The sequence below is a fragment of the Taudactylus pleione genome, unplaced genomic scaffold (assembly GCF_031769625.1).
Source record: "Taudactylus pleione unplaced genomic scaffold, aTauple2 ptg000483l, whole genome shotgun sequence".
NCBI classification, from domain to species: Eukaryota; Metazoa; Chordata; class Amphibia; order Anura; family Myobatrachidae; genus Taudactylus; species Taudactylus pleione.
In genome coordinates this window covers 2,552,270-2,569,223 of record NW_028284885.1, presented here as the reverse complement: position 1 = coordinate 2,569,223, position 16,954 = coordinate 2,552,270, and the positions used below count along the sequence as shown (strand labels likewise).

At 47.1% G+C, this 16,954-nt stretch overlaps 1 protein-coding gene across 2 annotated transcripts in view; it reads right to left on the bottom strand.

Annotated features, from left to right (window-relative positions):
• The window catches only part of LOC148502804 (delta(14)-sterol reductase LBR-like), a 51,390-nt gene that overhangs the window by 13,983 nt on the left and 20,453 nt on the right, over nt 1-16,954 (bottom strand). For both annotated transcript variants that reach the window (XM_088449378.1, XM_088449377.1), the window contains exons 2-9: nt 16,751-16,930; nt 15,301-15,612; nt 14,827-14,940; nt 14,210-14,354; nt 13,643-13,836; nt 13,035-13,089; nt 12,727-12,921; nt 6,130-6,233 (exon numbers count right to left, since the gene is read on the bottom strand). In XM_088449378.1, the coding sequence (XP_088305504.1) occupies nt 6,130-6,233; nt 12,727-12,921; nt 13,035-13,089; nt 13,643-13,836; nt 14,210-14,354; nt 14,827-14,940; nt 15,301-15,612; nt 16,751-16,915 (1,284 nt within the window). In that variant the 5' untranslated portion in view covers nt 16,916-16,930. The remainder of the gene's footprint in view (nt 1-6,129; nt 6,234-12,726; nt 12,922-13,034; nt 13,090-13,642; nt 13,837-14,209; nt 14,355-14,826; nt 14,941-15,300; nt 15,613-16,750; nt 16,931-16,954) is intronic.

Genomic DNA, 16,954 nt, shown 5'->3' with positions numbered 1-16,954 from the left:
GTTTCTAGTAGCACACCACTGGAAATATATATGCCACATCCGGTGACAAATCCTGGCAGAGGCCGTTTATGCACTCTGAGCATGGTCTGGATCAGAGAGCTAGAAAGCCCTTTAGACCTTAGGAGGTCTCACGATCCAAGCCGTTAAAGACAGACGGGCCAGGATGTAGACAAGGACCCTTAGACAACAGGTCTGGTCGTAGAGAAAGTCGGAGAGGAACTTCTATGGAGAGACTTTGAAGATCGGAGCACCAATGGCATATGGGTCAAGCCGGAGAAACCAACAGGACAGTGTCCCCCTCTTGCTTGAACTTCCGAAGAACCCGAGGCAGAAAGGAGACTGGAGGAAAGAGGTACGCCAAATGGAAGGTCCACCTCACAGAAAATGCATCCACGAAGACTGCGTTGGGGTCCCTCGTCCTGGCCCCGTACATTGGAAGCTTGTGGATGTGTCGTGAAGCCATGAGGCTTACGTCCGGTAGAACCCATTTGTCCACCAGGAGCTGAAAGACTTCTGGATTGAGAGACCACTCCTCTGCATGCACGTCGAGACGGCTGAGGAAATCCGCCTCCCAATTGAGAATCTCCGTGATGAACCCTGCGGAGATGGCTGGGAGAGGTCGTTCGGCCCATGTGAGAATGAGAGACACTTCTGAAATCGTGGAACGACTTAAGAGTGCCTCCTTGGCGATTCAGGTAGGCCACTTCCGTGGCGTTGTCGGACTATACTTGTACTGGCCTGCCCTGAAGAATATATTGTGCCAGAGTAAGGGCTTTGTAAATGGCTCGGAGTTCCAGGACGTCGATTTGTAAGACCGCCTCGGTTGGAGTCCAGCATACATGGAAGGAGTTCTGGCCGGTCACTAGGCCCTGCCCACGGAGGCTTGCGTCCAGTCAGGGATCCAAAAGGGGTGATCCTTGTTTAGGTGGGACGCCTGTAGCCACCAGGATAAGTACAGGCAGACCTCCGGAGAGAGGCCCATAGTCTCAGATCTGATGAGATGAGGCAGCCCATTCCACCTTGATAGGATCAGGTGTTGTAGGGGCCTGAAGTGACACTGAGCGAACTCCACCATGTTGAAGGTGGACACCATGGATCCCAAGGTCTGCATTGCAGAGTGAACGGACGCTCGGCGACTGGAGTAATCTGTGCACTCGGTGCTGTAATACAGAGATTTTGTCTGCTGTCAGGAAGATTCTCTGAGCCAGAGTGTCCAGGAAGGCTCCCAGATGTACTATTCTTTGAGAAGGGGTCAGAAGACTTTTCCAAGTTGATCAGCCAACCGTGCGTTTGTAGATAGGCAATGGTTACTTATAGATTGCTGTGAAGAATTTCTGGGGAGCTAGCTAAGAGCAAGAGATCGTCCAAGTATGGGACCAGTCTGATCCCCTGACGACGAAGATAGGCTGCCATAACTGCCATTATCTTGGTAAAAACCTGAGGAGCTGTAGAAAGCCCAAAATACAGTGCTTGAAATTGGTAATGTTGATGCTGATGAGAAGGCGCTATAGGTACATGTAGGTAAGCGTCCTGAATGTCCAGAGACACCATAAAATCCCCAGGCTCCATTGCTAGGACAATAGATCGTAGGGTTTCCATACAAAACCAGGGCACCCTGACAAACTTGTTCAGAGACTTGAGGTTGAGGATAGGCTGATGAGACCCGTTGGGCTTCTGAACTAAGAAAAGAGTAGAATAATAGTCCTTCCCTTGCTGTGATGAGGGGACCGGAGAGCAGTAAGGACTGAATGGCCTTCTGGAGGAGCAGGGCTTTGCTTGGAGCTCCTGTGCAAAAGAACTGCTGGGGGTGCCGCCTCAGGAATGAGAGGGCGTATCCGTGGGAGACCACTTTTACCCAGGCGTCTGAGGTGGTCTGACGCTAGAATTGGGCGAACTGAAGAAGTCGGCCTCCCACCCTGGGAGCCCCCAGGTAGAGGCCTGCCCAGTCAGGCTGAAGGCTTGTCCTCAGTTTTGGTAGGTGGATGTCTAGTAGCCCAGGCCTGTTTGGTCCTAGGCTTGGAGGCCTTAGTGGCTGACTGCCGTGGAAAGGACTGACCTTTAGCTTTTCCTTGGGGGCGAAAGGATGACATCAGAGGCTTCGTAGTAGATGCAGAGGGCAAGAACGCCGTCTTGGAAACTGCCAAGGTAGTCACAATCTTGTCCAATTCTGGGCCAAACAGGCACTATTTTAACACTTTACTGTTTGTTTTTATTATATTAGTATTTTCACCTTTCTATGCAGCTATAGCTGCTCTTATCTTTCTTACTTCACATTTCACTTTTCTCATTATGGCGATGCCCTGGGGTGTCCTGCGCTCTGGATTTGAACCCTAGTATGTTAGGGACCTACCCTAATGCGGTTACCTTGGTCATGATTATGCTAAAAACCTCTATTGATTGCAAAATTTCATTGCATAATGTATTTATATATACAGTAATCAGTAATTTGGAGCTGTGCACCTGTGATTTGTCTGTTCCTGTAAAAAGTCTCAACAGGTAGCACCTCCCATATATATATATATATATATATATATATATATATATATATATATATATATATTTTCAGGGTGTGCAGTCCAGGAATCTTTCCTATACACTCCAAACAGGATCTCGCCAGTATAAGGCAGAGACCCCGATGCCTTTTTGGAGTCGAAATCTGCCTTCCATGAGCAAAGCCAAACTATACGGTGGCATACCACGGAAGTAGCAGATGCCTTGGAAGCTAGACCAGTATCCAAAGCCGCCTCTACTAAATAGGAGACTGCATCTCTAATGTGAGAGATGTAGGACAGCTGTTCCCTCGAAATATCATAGGGAAATGTATCTTCTAGAGCCTCTGCCCAACTCTCAATGGCTTTTGGCGCCCAGGCCGTAGCCGTGGCAGGACGAGAAATAGCTCCTGTAAGAGTATATAGATTTCAGACATGCTTCCAACCTTCTATCCATAGTCTCCTTTAAGAAGGTTGCAGTATGGATAGGTAAGGTAGTGTTCTTAACTAGGCGTGTCACGTGTTAATCCACTGCTGGGGGAACTTCCCATTTAGTGCAATCAGTAGCTGGAAGAGGGTAAAAGGAAATCAAGTGTTTAGGCAGCTGAAACTTTTTACCTGGCATATTCCATGTCTCACTCATATAATCAGATAACTGACCAGAGTGAGGAAACTCTGGTAAAACTACCTTCTGTCACTTACATAGTGGCTCTTTTCCCTTAGGAGTGGGTTCCGCCTCTTCTATTTAAAGAGTAGATTTTACAGCTCTCACAAGTGCAGGTGTATTCAATTTAGAGGGGGGTTCCTCCTCTCCCGAGGGGAAGTCAGAGTGAGAGAGGTCTGCGTCTTCTGCCTAACCAGATGATAAGTCTGATAGCTGGGGGGACTGGGAAGATAACACCGCACACTTAGTAGGGTTACTGGGTAAGGGTCTCTCCTTTTGCAGCATTTGATGAAAGGCTGTAGAGGGATCCGCCAGACTCTGCACTGAGGTAGAAAGTACATCTACCCATGGGGGAGGCAAAGGATGTGCAGGGAGTACCTGCTGTGGCCATCCCACAGGGGGAGCTACCACTGGGACCACTAGGGGGGTCCGCAATTTTTGCCAACATCTGTGATAAAGTAATCCCAGGGGGGTCCTGAGGAGAGGATGCAGGGGCTGATGGGCCAGGTGCCGTATAACAAGATGCACATAGACCATCTTGAATGAGATCCTCTGAAGCTAAGCCTGCTAACCAGGACTTACAGGACACCAGAGTGGGAGCAGCAGGCTGCTTGTTATTCTTTCCTTTGCTAGGCATAGCCGCAAGGATAATGTAGCACACAATCTGGCACAGTGCAGTGAGCAACCCAGATCTATGTACAATATGGCACAGTGTAGTGCGCAACACAGATATACAGTATGTGATAGCCCTCAGTATGCCCAGGTTATAATGAAGAAAGGGAAAGGTATAAGCAGATATGAGAAAGGAAACAGACAGCAGCGCTAGCACAAGTCACATACAATGCAGAGTATACAGTATAACTACACAGACAGCAGCGCTAGCACAGGTCACACACACTGCAGAGTATACAGTATAACTGCAGTGGGCACTAAATTCAACTACACGGACCGCAGTGGCTGGTAGGAAATAGCGCTGTATAACCTGGCTCCTGGGAGAGGTATACAGGGAGACCGGACCCAGCGTTCCCGGAAACCTGTGGCTGTTGCGGAATATAGCTGCCATGAGTCTCTGTGGGGACAGAGGGAGGAGCAGCTCAGGGGCGGCAAGACTGCAGTGGAATGGCGCCCTGAGCTGGGGGAGGGGCCACAGGGAGAGGGCATTCTCCCCTTTGCCAACATAAACCACCGGTCCCTTGCCTGAGCTGTCCCCTGTGCCCGTATAGGTTACACCCTGGTGGGTCTAGGGGAGTCCCGAACGAACCGGTGTCCACATCAGCATCTCCGGTCTCTCGCCTGAGACCGGAGGAAAGACGGCGCAAAGACTCGGGTCCCCCGCAAGCGGGGACGGGCCTTACCTGTCCCCTTAAGTCCCAGCTGCAGTCTGGGGTCCAAGGAGCCCTGCTAGCTAGGTCCTCCCGTAGCTCAGCCGAGAGTACCTAATCGAGGGCTGGAGTCGCGGCGCCGCGGAGGGGTGATGGAGCAGCAGTGGAGACGTCCAGAGAACTGTCTAGCGCTGCTTGCTCTGTGTTAAAAATGAAAATAATTCATAAAAATAAAGCTTGGGCTGCTCATAGGGCTGATCCAGCTCCTGCCGGACACCAAGGAGGACATGTGAACAGCAGGCGTTTAGCCCCTCCCCAGAGGAGTTCCAGGCGTTTAGTCCCTCCCCAGAGGAGCACCAGGTGTTTAGTCCCTCCCCAGAGGAGCGGCTTTAACTTGTCTAACATCCTAAAGAATGGCACACTTAATGTTAAGTAGCACCTAGATAGGAGCAGCTCATACAGCTCGCCTTCTCGGCACCAGAGGTTCTGCACTACTCCCTCTGTTCAAGCTCTGATAGTCGCTGACAGCGACTAACACTCATCTCTCTCACTGGGAGCATTGTCAATTGAGGGCAGCTGCATATCCACGGCTACTGCGTACTGCAGTAACGGTTCATTTACCCCTATGGAGGATGTTCACTGATGGCAGGTGAGCAGCAGCATCTGCGTCTGTATGACAACAGTGGCACAATGCTGATTTCCTCTGGCTGCCTATGCAGCTTAAATGCATAGTGCAGTAGTGTTCCCTCTAGCTCCGGTGGCAGGCAGGGCGCCGGAGCTAGAGAGGGCAATCGTCTGCGCGCGACCGAAAAGGGGGAGTGGTTATGAAAAGGGGGCGTGCCCGGCGCTTACGGACATGCTGGGCAGCCCCCAAGCGCTGCAGAAAGGGAGAATAGATGCCGGGCGCATGCGCCCGGCGTCTATTCTCCGGCGGTGACCGGGTCACCGCATGTTTGTCCACCTGCGGGACACTGCGTCCCGCGGGTGAGAACGGCTCCCGCAGGCTGTTAGGGCAGGGTGCTTTTTGCCCTCAAGAAGGAGGGCAGGGCGCCGCGCCTCGCTAAAACAGCCTAGCGGGAACGCTAGTGCAGTCTCCTGCCTTAACAAATACACCACACAAAGGCCTGAATATCTGCCATAGGATGTAAGAGACTATTCTATCCCTGTGTATTAGTTACTACACAGAGATTAATCACCACCCCTGCACTGCACGTGTACAGCTCACAGATTTGCTCTCATTCATGCAAGACCTGTCCTCTCTGTATAAGGACAACTCAGGTACTATAAAGAGAACTACTATGGCTAAAGTTTACATTTCAGAGTTATATGAACAAGTCGACTGCATTAGGCCTTTACATGATCCCTTAACGTCTTGAGGAAATCGTCGCACGAATCTGAGCCTCATAGAAACACGTGCCATATATCTTAGATAGAGAATGCCTCAAAAATCATCACACATTAATGAGAACTAGAAACAGACGTCAAACTACAACAGTACATGTTTACCATTAAATGTTTAAGACACTAAGGGGGCACCATGTCTCTTGTCTAAAGTGACAGGAGATCGGGGTGAGATAGTCAATTGTTTTTGCATATTGTGCATGTAGTGGCCAAATAGACAGGATTTAAAAAAATAAAAGGATTTGCACATTACCCAGCCAATCAATCCTTGATGAACTGCGCTGAAATACTTCAGATCAAAGTTGCCAATGTGAGGGTTTAATTCCCGGCCCATGAAGAATGAGTAGATGAAATTCCCTGCAGAGACAAACACAAGGGGGTGAGACTTTACGTATTCAGTTCTAAATCATTATTATTACAGGATGGTCACATTTCTTAATTAGAAAAATATAAAAAAAAATAAAATAAAAATAAGTTCTAGCGCTAGATATTCAAACAAGCCGAGCCGAGCACTCCTGTCACATGGTCATCTTATAGAGAAAGTGTCAGCACTAAAGACCATCGAACAAGCAAAACACTCCTTGCTGAGTTCTACTGTTATACAGGCTCTCGGCAATGTCAGTCACAGCTCCCAGGTGCTATCAGAGGAAAGTGCTGATGGACTTAAGTTTTAAAGAAATCCGTGCACCAGAGAATGTAAATTTCAAGCCACTGAAATGAAACAAGTGGTACTGTTTTCGGATGTCATCCGATGACCCCCCACATCTCCAAATCAGTTTGGATAATTGAGGGGATTCTTCCCGCTTTTCCCTTCCCCCGTTTTGGTCTGGGCGTACTGGTCCGGCGGACGCGCTCCCTTACTATAATTTCATGGACCTCTGCTGATGTAGATTATAGAGAGCTAGTTGTTCTTTGAAGAGGTCCAATCATACACTTGCTCAATTAGGTTTTCACATATGAACAAGTTACTCTGCACGGCTGTAACCTATATATATGTTTACTATTTTATCCTTTTGCCTGTAAGTGAATATTGTATTGCTTTTGTGCATGGTGTTTCAATAATAATAAAAAAAAATCCATGCACCAACCGCCTTGGCCAGTCTGCTGCCATCAAAAGCACTTGGACAGCAATTAGCGCAGCAGCGCGTAAGTCTATTTTACAAATTTGGATAAATCCTGAACCCCCATCTTTGTCGTTATTTAAAACTAAACTTTTTTTACCTTTTCCGAATGGAATGAGTGGGCGTGATGATGGAGGGGGACAAGGAAGTGGAGCAATTTTTTGGTGTATGGGAGAAGCTACATTACAACGTTATCTAGTGTTGTTAGGGCTCAACTCTACGGCTCATTGTCCAATACTGACTGGTATATGACATGTATAGCAGAGGGCGATCCACCCATTGTCCTATGATTTTTCAATTATGTGTACGGAGTTGGGGGAGAGGAGGCAGGCACAATTTATTTTATTTTTTTGTTTTATATCATTTATTATTTTTATTAGTTAATTTTATTGTATACTAAGTTGATGGTGTTTTAGGGTTACCCTTATTTATAGGACTGTTTTGTTCCTGAAATATTCATTTTGTACTGAGAATTGGTTGAATTGTTAACCTCATGCAACTATTTCTGTAATATTACTTCTCGGGTTACATGTTACACTTTTCATCAATGTGTCATACGTAATTTGGTAATATCTTTGTTACATGTTGCTATGACATTCATTGCTTCACTGTAATGAGGTTAAAAAACAAAAAGCACTAGGACCCCTTCTCTTTTCTCTCTTAACAATCTTGAGTGTGTAGAAGCTCTGCCACTACAGGAATCCTGTCCTCCACCTGCACACTATGGGGCAGATTCATTAGCCGCAGGGTTTCTAAATATCCAAACATAGAAAAGTTACTCTGTATCCAGCAGAGTGAGGAGCCCAATGAGCAGTGATGCAGGGGACAACCTCCCACCTCCCAGAGACCAATGAGGTAATAAACGGAGTACATTATCAGCGATGCAGGGGACAACCTCCCACCTCCCAGAGACCAATGAGGTAATAACCGGAGTACATTATCAGCGATGCAGGGGACAACCTCCCACCTCCCAGAGACCAATGAGGTAATAACCGGAGTACATTATCAGTGATGCAGGGGACAACCTCCCAGAGGCCAATGAGGTAATAACCGGAGCACATTATGAGTGATGCAGGGGACAACCTCCCAGAGGCCAATGAGGTAATAAACGGAGCACATTATCAGCGATGCAGGGGACAACCTCCCAGAGACCAATGAGGTAATAACCGGAGTACATTATCAGCGATGCAGGGGACAACCTCCCACCTCCCAGAGACCAATGAGGTAATAACCGGAGTACATTATCAGTGATGCAGGGGACAACCTCCCAGAGGCCAATGAGGTAATAACCGGAGCACATTATGAGTGATGCAGGGGACAACCTCCCAGAGGCCAATGAGGTAATAAACGGAGCACATTATCAGCGATGCAGGGGACAACCTCCCAGAGACCAATGAGGTAATAAACGGAGCACATTATCAGCGATGCAGGGGACAACCTCCCAGAGACCAATGAGGTAATAACCGGAGTACATTATCAGTGATGCAGGGGACAACCTCCCAGAGACCAATGAGGTAATAACCGGAGTACATTATCAGTGATGCAGGGGACAACCTCCCAGAGACCAATGAGGTAATAACCGGAGCACATTATCAGTGATGCAGGGGACAACCTCCCAGAGGCCAATGAGGTAATAACCGGAGCACATTATGAGTGATGCAGGGGACATCCTCCCAGAGGCCAATGAGGTAATAACCGGAGCACATTATGAGTGATGCAGGGGACAACCTCCAAGAGACCAATGAGGTAATAACCGGAGCACATTATCAGTGATGCAGGGGACAACCTCCCAGAGGCCAATGAGGTAATAACCGGAGCACATTATCAGTGATGCAGGGGACAACCTCCAAGAGACCAATGAGGTAATAACCGGAGCACATTATCAGTGATGCAGGGGACAACCTCCCAGAGGCCAATGAGGTAATAACCGGAGCACATTATCAGTGATGCAGGGGACATCCTCCCACCTCCCAGAGACCAATGAGGTAATAACCGGAGCACATTATGAGTGATGCAGGGGACAACCTCCAAGAGACCAATGAGGTAATAACCGGAGCACATTATCAGTGATGCAGGGGACAACCTCCCAGAGGCCAATGAGGTAATAACCGGAGCACATTATCAGTGATGCAGGGGACATCCTCCCACCTCCCAGAGACCAATGAGGTAATAACCGGAGCACATTATCAGCGATGCAGGGGACATCCTCCCACCTCCCAGAGACCAATGAGGTAATAACCGGAGTACATCATCAGTGATGCAGGGGACATCCAGACCAATGAGGTAATAACCGGAGTACATCATCAGTGATGCAGGGGACATCCTCCCAGAGACCAATGAGGTAATAACCGGAGTACATTATCAGTGATGCAGGGGACAACCTCCCAGAGACCAATGAGGTAATAACCGGAGTACATTATCAGTGATGCAGGGGACAACCTCCCAGAGACCAATGAGGTAATAACCGAAGCACATTATCAGTGATGCAGGAGACAACCTCCCAGAAGCCAATGAGGTAATAACCGGAGCTCATTATCAGCGATGCAGGGGACAACCTCCCAGAGGCCAATGAGGTAATAACCGGAGCACATTATCAGTGATGCAGGAGACATCCTCCCACCTCCCAGAGACCAATGAGGTAATAACCGGAGTACATTATCAGTGATGCAGGGGACATCCTCCCAGAGGCCAATGAGGTAATAACCGGAGCACATTATCAGTGATGCAGGGGACATCCTCCCACCTCCCAGAGGCCAATGAGGTAATAACCGGAGCACATTATCAGTGATGCAGGGGACAACCTCCCAGAGGCCAATGAGGTAATAACCAGAGCACATTATCAGTGATGCAGGGGACATCCTCCCAGAGGCCAATGAGGTAATAACCGAAGTACATTATCAGTGATGCAGAGGACATATCCTCCCAGAGGCCAATGAAGTAATAACCGGAGTACATTATCAGTGATGGAGGGGACATCCTCCCACCTCCCAGAGACCAATGAGGTAATAACCGGAGCACATTATCAGTGATGCAGGGGACATCCTCCCAGAGGCCAATGAGGTAATAACCGGAGTACATTATCAGTGATGCAGAGGACATATCCTCCCAGAGGCCAATGAGGTAATAACCGGAGCACATTATCAGTGATGCAGGGGACAACCTCCCAGAGACCAATGAGGTAATAACCGGAGCACATTATCAGTGATGCAGGGAACAACCTCCCAGAGACCAATGAGGTAATAACCGGAGCACATTATCAGTGATGCAGGGGACATCCTCCCAGAGACCAATGAGGTAATAACCGGAGCACATTATCAGTGATGCAGGGGACATCCAGACCAATGAAGTAATAACCGGAGCACATTATCAGTGATGCAGGGGACATCCTCCCAGAGGCCAATGAGGTAATAACCGGAGCACATTATCAGTGATGCAGGGGACAACCTCCCACCTCCCAGAGACAAATGAGGTAATAACCGGAGCACATTATCAGTGATGCAGGGGACAACCTCCCAGAGACCAATGAGGTAATAACCGGAGCACATTATCAGTGATGCAGGGGACATCCTCCCACCTCCCAGAGACCAATGAGGTAATAACCGGAGCACATTATCAGTGATGCAGAGGACATATCCTCCCAGAGGCCAATGAGATAATAACCGGAGCACATTATCAGTGATGCAGGGGACATCCTCCCAGAGGCCAATGAGGTAATAACCGGAGCACATTATCAGTGATGCAGGGGACATCCTCCCAGAGACCAATGAGGTAATAACCGGAGTACATTATCAGTGATGCAGGGGACATCCTCCCACCTCCCAGAGACCAATGAGGTAATAACCGGAGTACATTATCAGTGATGCAGGGGACATCCTCCCATGAGGTAATAACTGGAGTTCATCATCATGGCTCACCGCATGATAATGAAGCTGTTGGCTCTGGGTGCTCTCGTTTATAGATGGACCATCCGGACATAAAGTCTGCTCCTGCTGGTAAGTGCGCATAGGTGCACAAGTGGCGCTAGGCAATCAGCAACTGAATAAATCCACCCAGCAAACAAATAGCTGTAAGTGGCTTTGTGAATTGTATGGACAACCAATGCTGAAAGAACTGGGGTAAGGAGAGTGATCTCTCACTAACACGTTTCGCCACTCTCGCAGCTTTCTCAAGAAGTGCTATGTAGGTGAATTGTCCACTGCTGTTCGGGTACATAGGAAGAGCATTTTCATACATAATGCACATTATATATTGATCTGCCAAACTCCACAATATACGCCAAAATCCGGTTCTCCCTATAGGACAGGGGTGGGGAACCTCCTGCCCGGGGGCCATATAAGGCCCCCCGGAATGATTTGGTCTGGCCCTCAGAGCTTTTTTCTGCTAAAAAGGATGCTCCGGGCATTGCTTTAATCACCGCCGATTGTGGACCCACCACCGTGTGATGTCATGCGGAGGGGCGTGGCCTACACTGGGCCCTCAAATAATGTTTTATATATCAAAATGGCCCTGGGCGGAAAAAAAGCTTCCCCACCCCTGCTATAGGAGAATGGAACACACAGGAGCAATCAGTCAGAGGGCTGAGAACAGTATACTTTGTCCACAGTTGTATGAGAAATGTACATATAACATATAGTCTATCAGAGAACGGGACCTTTTACATGCAGATGTGTGCGCCATTAAGCTTACATGTGGCTGTATGATGATCTGGACGTGCAGTTCTCCAAAGAGGTGACTGACTGGATCTTACAGGATAACGAATTCATCCATTAAAAAAAAGAATGTGTTCAGGATCCGAGCGATGACCATCCCGATGGTCACTATACCGGCAGCAGAATCCCGACGGTCAAAACAGAGATGAATCCAGACGGTGTGTATTAGCATTAGGCTGCGGGAGGAGTCGGTTACAATTAGAGTTAGAATACTCACTAAAATTTGTCTGGATTTTGCCCTTCAGGATTCTGCTGCCTGTATTGTGACCGTCAGGATGTTCACTGCCGGGATATCGTACCAAACACGTTACAGCGGACACCAGCTGTTGGGCAGTGGAACACACAAGTTGTATGGAACAACGATAACCAGAATTTACAGTAACCTCCACTTTGACCATCTGAATGCGTGTCACCATATACATCGTGTTTGGCGATTGTGTCATCATATGTAGACTCTTTCCATACACTAAACTCTTCTCAATGACAATAGGAAGGAAACTCTTCATGATCATGTCCATGTATAAATGCTCTCTTTCGCTTTTTAGGAACTTTCTGAAGAGCTGGTTTCTAGCTACTGATGTATCATACTATTGTGTAATAACTGTGCAGAATGTGAGCCAATCAGGGACGCTGTCTGCAACCTCTTGTCCTGCTTGCTTATTTATATGGAGTCTTCCAGAGCTGGCCACGCCTCCTCTCCAGTGATGTCATCCCAAAAGCAAAGTTATCACCTGTACATTGCCGCTAGCAACCACCACCCCAAACTACTGTATTAGGAAGATTAACATAAAAACACTCAGTGGATTTGGGGAGGGGAAGCTTTAAAAGGAATTCTAGGGAAAAGGCAGCAAACAACCAAACTGAACTAAACAGTAAGCTCTGAAAAAAAGAAAAATAACTAACAGTTATACTGAGTTAAATCCTAAATCTAGCATGTTGTCCCTTAGTATTTATATTAAAGATGGTAAGAAATTCTGAGCTAGTACCATGTAAAACCACGCACTTTTGAAAAACACCTACCAGACTTCCCTGCCACGGAGAGTTCCTCCTGAGGAGCTCTATAGGAACGTACAAACACAAAACAGCTCAAAAGAACAGAGAAGACGGCAGCAGAGGCGGCAAACTGGTGAAGGCGCTCGTACACGAACATGAAGTTGATCTTGTAGTAAAGCAGCAGAGTTACTACCGCAACAGTCAGGACCAAAGCATGAAGCCCTGTGATAGAGGAAAACACAAGTGTACGGGTCACAGTGACATCATCACTCAGATCTCAGGGGAGATGAAATCATGACAAACTCCTGTCAGTGACGGTAATGGAGGCAACGCACCATTTATTCTGTAGGTCAGCCGCTTTCCATTTGCCAGTAATTCACCTTGTGCAATCTAAAAAAGAAAAGAAAAAAAAAAGGAGCGTTACAGATGAGGTTACTGTTATGTGCGGAGCTGGAGACTGACCCAGGAATCAGCAGCACTGCGGCGGGTATGTCACAATAACATGTCATCATCTTTATACAATCGAAGAACTACAAAGTCCAGTCATGAGGGACGATGTGCCGTAGATCGCTGGACCACCGCGTCACTGATATTACCGGGTAAATAGGTGACGATAATTGTTATGACTTTGCCCCTAACTGAAGTGACCCGTTGGTGCTTCTATTTCCCCATATACAATTCCGTTTAATGCTGAAGGACTAAAAGCTGCAGCTTTGGGAATTTTCTGGGGCAGATTCTATTATTTGATATGCTCCACTGTAACGGGTGGGAAAGCTTTTATCAGAGGCACATTATGGCGCAACATCTCTCACTTTACCTCGGGCCCCCAGACGGGTGTGCGGTAATATTGAGCGAAGCCGCTCGCCAGTTATATGGGATGTGCACAGCCGTAGATAACCAAATATGCCGGTATAAATGATACGCAATGGTCCTAATAAGTTACCTTTCCAATGGGAAGGAGGTAGAACAACGCTTGAAGCAAAATCCACAGAAGGAAGTAGCCGAAGACGGTCATGTCCCACAAGTCAATGAAATACAAATGAGGGTAGAAATGAGAGAGGCTAGCGTCCTCCTGGGCAACCAAGCCCAGCAAGTAGTACAGGCAAAGGGGCATAGATAGCATCATACAGGAAACACCTAGGGGACGAAATATCAGATTAATGATCTATACACACTTGGCTGGGCACTGTAATATAAATATATAGCACGACCAATCAAATTAAAGTCATTATTTTATATAAATGACTAAGCACCATTACAAATAAAGCCAATGTATAACCATGGACACTACTAACAGTAGGACAAGTTTCCAAACAAACAAAACGGGGCTGCGATAATTCCATTGGTTTGAACTTTAAAAAGTATTTCGATATGCAGAGCGGGAGGCAGGAGCACCAGGCCTACAGCTTATGGGGGAAATACTGTATCTAAAGGGCTGGACTGAATATTATATACATAATTCAGCTATTTATAATAATGAAGAATAATGCAGCAATGAGCAGGAACTTGCCTATCGCCCCTCCGAACTCCAAAACCACCTTCTTGGCCGGCTTCGCCTTCACGACGGCTTCATTGATTATTTTATCGAGATTCGCTTTTTTGGGGTTATACCGCAAAACCTTCTCTTCTTTTATATACTTATCTTCCGCTGCGACCTACGGAAAAAAAGGGAATAGCAAGATATTAGAACTGCTTTGCTGGACACATCTACATGTATTAAACGCAAGCAATCATTCTGAATGTGCACAGCACTGGCCTAATTGCTGGTAGGATTACTAGTACTTACAGCCAGCCTATTCACATGGACACTGCTTGAACAGAACTTGTAAACACACTGTTACTTCTAAACATTAAATCCGATGTGTTTCTGATTCAAGAGACAAGGGGGGGGGTCAATTTAAAAACTGTGGTTTTCAAAGCTGTCATAAAAACAGGCCTGGTTTGGTATTTATTATTACTGTCCCTTTAAATCCAGCGAAGATGCTTTGAAAACCGCAGCTTAATAAATTGACCCCCTTATATGGATTCTTGATCTTTAAACTTCACCCCTTTTCAGGTGAAGAATGGTGGTAACTTATGGTAGTCCCTGTGTTTTATGGGGAAACGCAGCAGATTGAGTCTTCTCACCTCTTCCTCCTCTGCAGCGAATGCTTTGCGAATCGGCTCTCTGTGGTATTCTACATTCGTCTGGACGACTGCCGCGTCACCATTTCGTTTCACGATCTTATAATCTTGAAGTTTCTGAAAAATACGTGAATTACGGCCACGACCAGACAGCTGCGTAAGTACTGTACAAGGGACTATTGAGAGTCGGGTTTTTCAAATAAATTTAGTTTTAGGGCGAGCAGAAGAAACTAAGGAGTCTCATATTGTTCCTCCACAGAAACTTATACTGACATGGAGACACCATGGGCTCAAGACACTTCTTTGAGGGGGAAAGGTCAGGAAGCCTCATAAAGAGCTACGTAGGCACAGACGTTGGCAACATTGTGAAGTGGCCAAACTCCTACATGCTACCAGTGTCCCATAATGGATACAAGAGAAAAAAATAATAATTTTGCAAATGAACAACAAAAACAGATGTAGGAAGGAGGAATTTACCAGCGGTGTGAGATGAACCTTTAAATATTCCCCCTTCCGGCTGTCTTTGGCAGCGGTCACCGGCTGCTCGGCTTCCTTCGTTGTACGCCCCGAAGATCGTACACGCTGTGGACTTTTTACAGTCCCTGGAGTTTGGACTCGCCCCGGAGTTTGTTCACTGCCTGAAGATCGGGCGCGCCTTGGTGATGTGACGCGTCCCGGGGTTCGGACGCGTCCCGGAGATCGGACGCGTGCAGGTGAACGAGACCTTGACCGACTCCTCCTTGAGGGAGAGCCGGAAGTCCTTTTCTTGACTCGAAAATGAGTCAGAGACTAAAAGGGTAAATATGGCAAAATTAGCACAAAACAAAACGAAAAAAAAAAGTCATGTCCTAAAAATGACACCGTTTATGAATAACGTATACGATTATACCTAGTTTTACTAAAAGCCCCTCATTTCCCCCCCCCTAATGTGTAAATAAGTTCACCAATTCCATCTGTAACAGCCAAAGAGGAGGAGGGGGGTGAGAATTATGTAAGTGTGCACGCATATTACACATTTCATGCCCAAATAGGCCGTCATAAAACTGTTGAGCACCAAAGGGTTCAACAAGACTGCCACTCCTCATTAACAGCGGGTAGGTATAGATGAGATGTTAGATGGGACAGACAATAAAACTGGGCATATGACTACTGACTCCAACTGTGTATGGGATCATCATCCAGAAGTGCCAACACTACCCCCCCACCTACCCCCAGATCTACGTAACAGACAGCCCAATCTACCAGATTTATGTGGATTTTTATGCTTCGGTTAAACCCTTCTTGAGTCCACAGTGGCACAAAGTAGTTGGGTGTATTGGTTGGACCCAGGAGAGCGGAAGCTTTTAATCTGAAGCGATCCGTAGCTTCAAGCCCTCTATGTTTAAAACAAGCCCCACAGAACAGGAGGTGGAACATCGAGAGGGGAGGAGAAAAAGAACAATGTCCTCAGACGGCAAAATGGGCAGTAGAACAAGAGCAATCATGAACTGAGAAGGTTACCCACATCTGAAATGTAACGTGACTATCTAAACCAGCCATTAGATACTGAAATTTACTTCTACAGGACTCCTTTATAATGCCAGTAACAGCATTCCCAGAAGTCAGATGTACAGAGCTCCCTCTTTGAATGTATACGAGTCATCTAGATTTTAGTATTTATATAGGTCCATAAAGGATTAATGGGTACAGCTTAACAAATCCAACCAATTACTAAAGCCAAAGTTATGAATACACATGAAAGAGCAGGGGAGGCCAAGTTCTGTCCTCAAGGAACCCCAACAGTTCATGTTTTCCAGATGGCCTGTAGATCTTTATAATGTGTCAGTTTGAAATAAACTGGGGGGGAGGGGGGGGGGGAAGGGGTGGGTCAGGAAAACTTGAACTGTACCTTGAGTTTGCCCACCCCTGAAATAGAGCCGTGACTCACCCGGATATCAGCGTCTTTAAGTTCCAGCTCTGTTCCGTCTTTATAGCGCACTGTATAAAGCTGAGTGGAAGCATCAAATGACACAACCTGTACTTCGTAGTAGAGGCTGCTTCCCGGCCATTTGCCCATGACATCCTCTCTGTCGGCAAACCTTCGTACCGACATTGTACAAATGCTTCACTGCATCAAAGAAAAAAAAAAGTC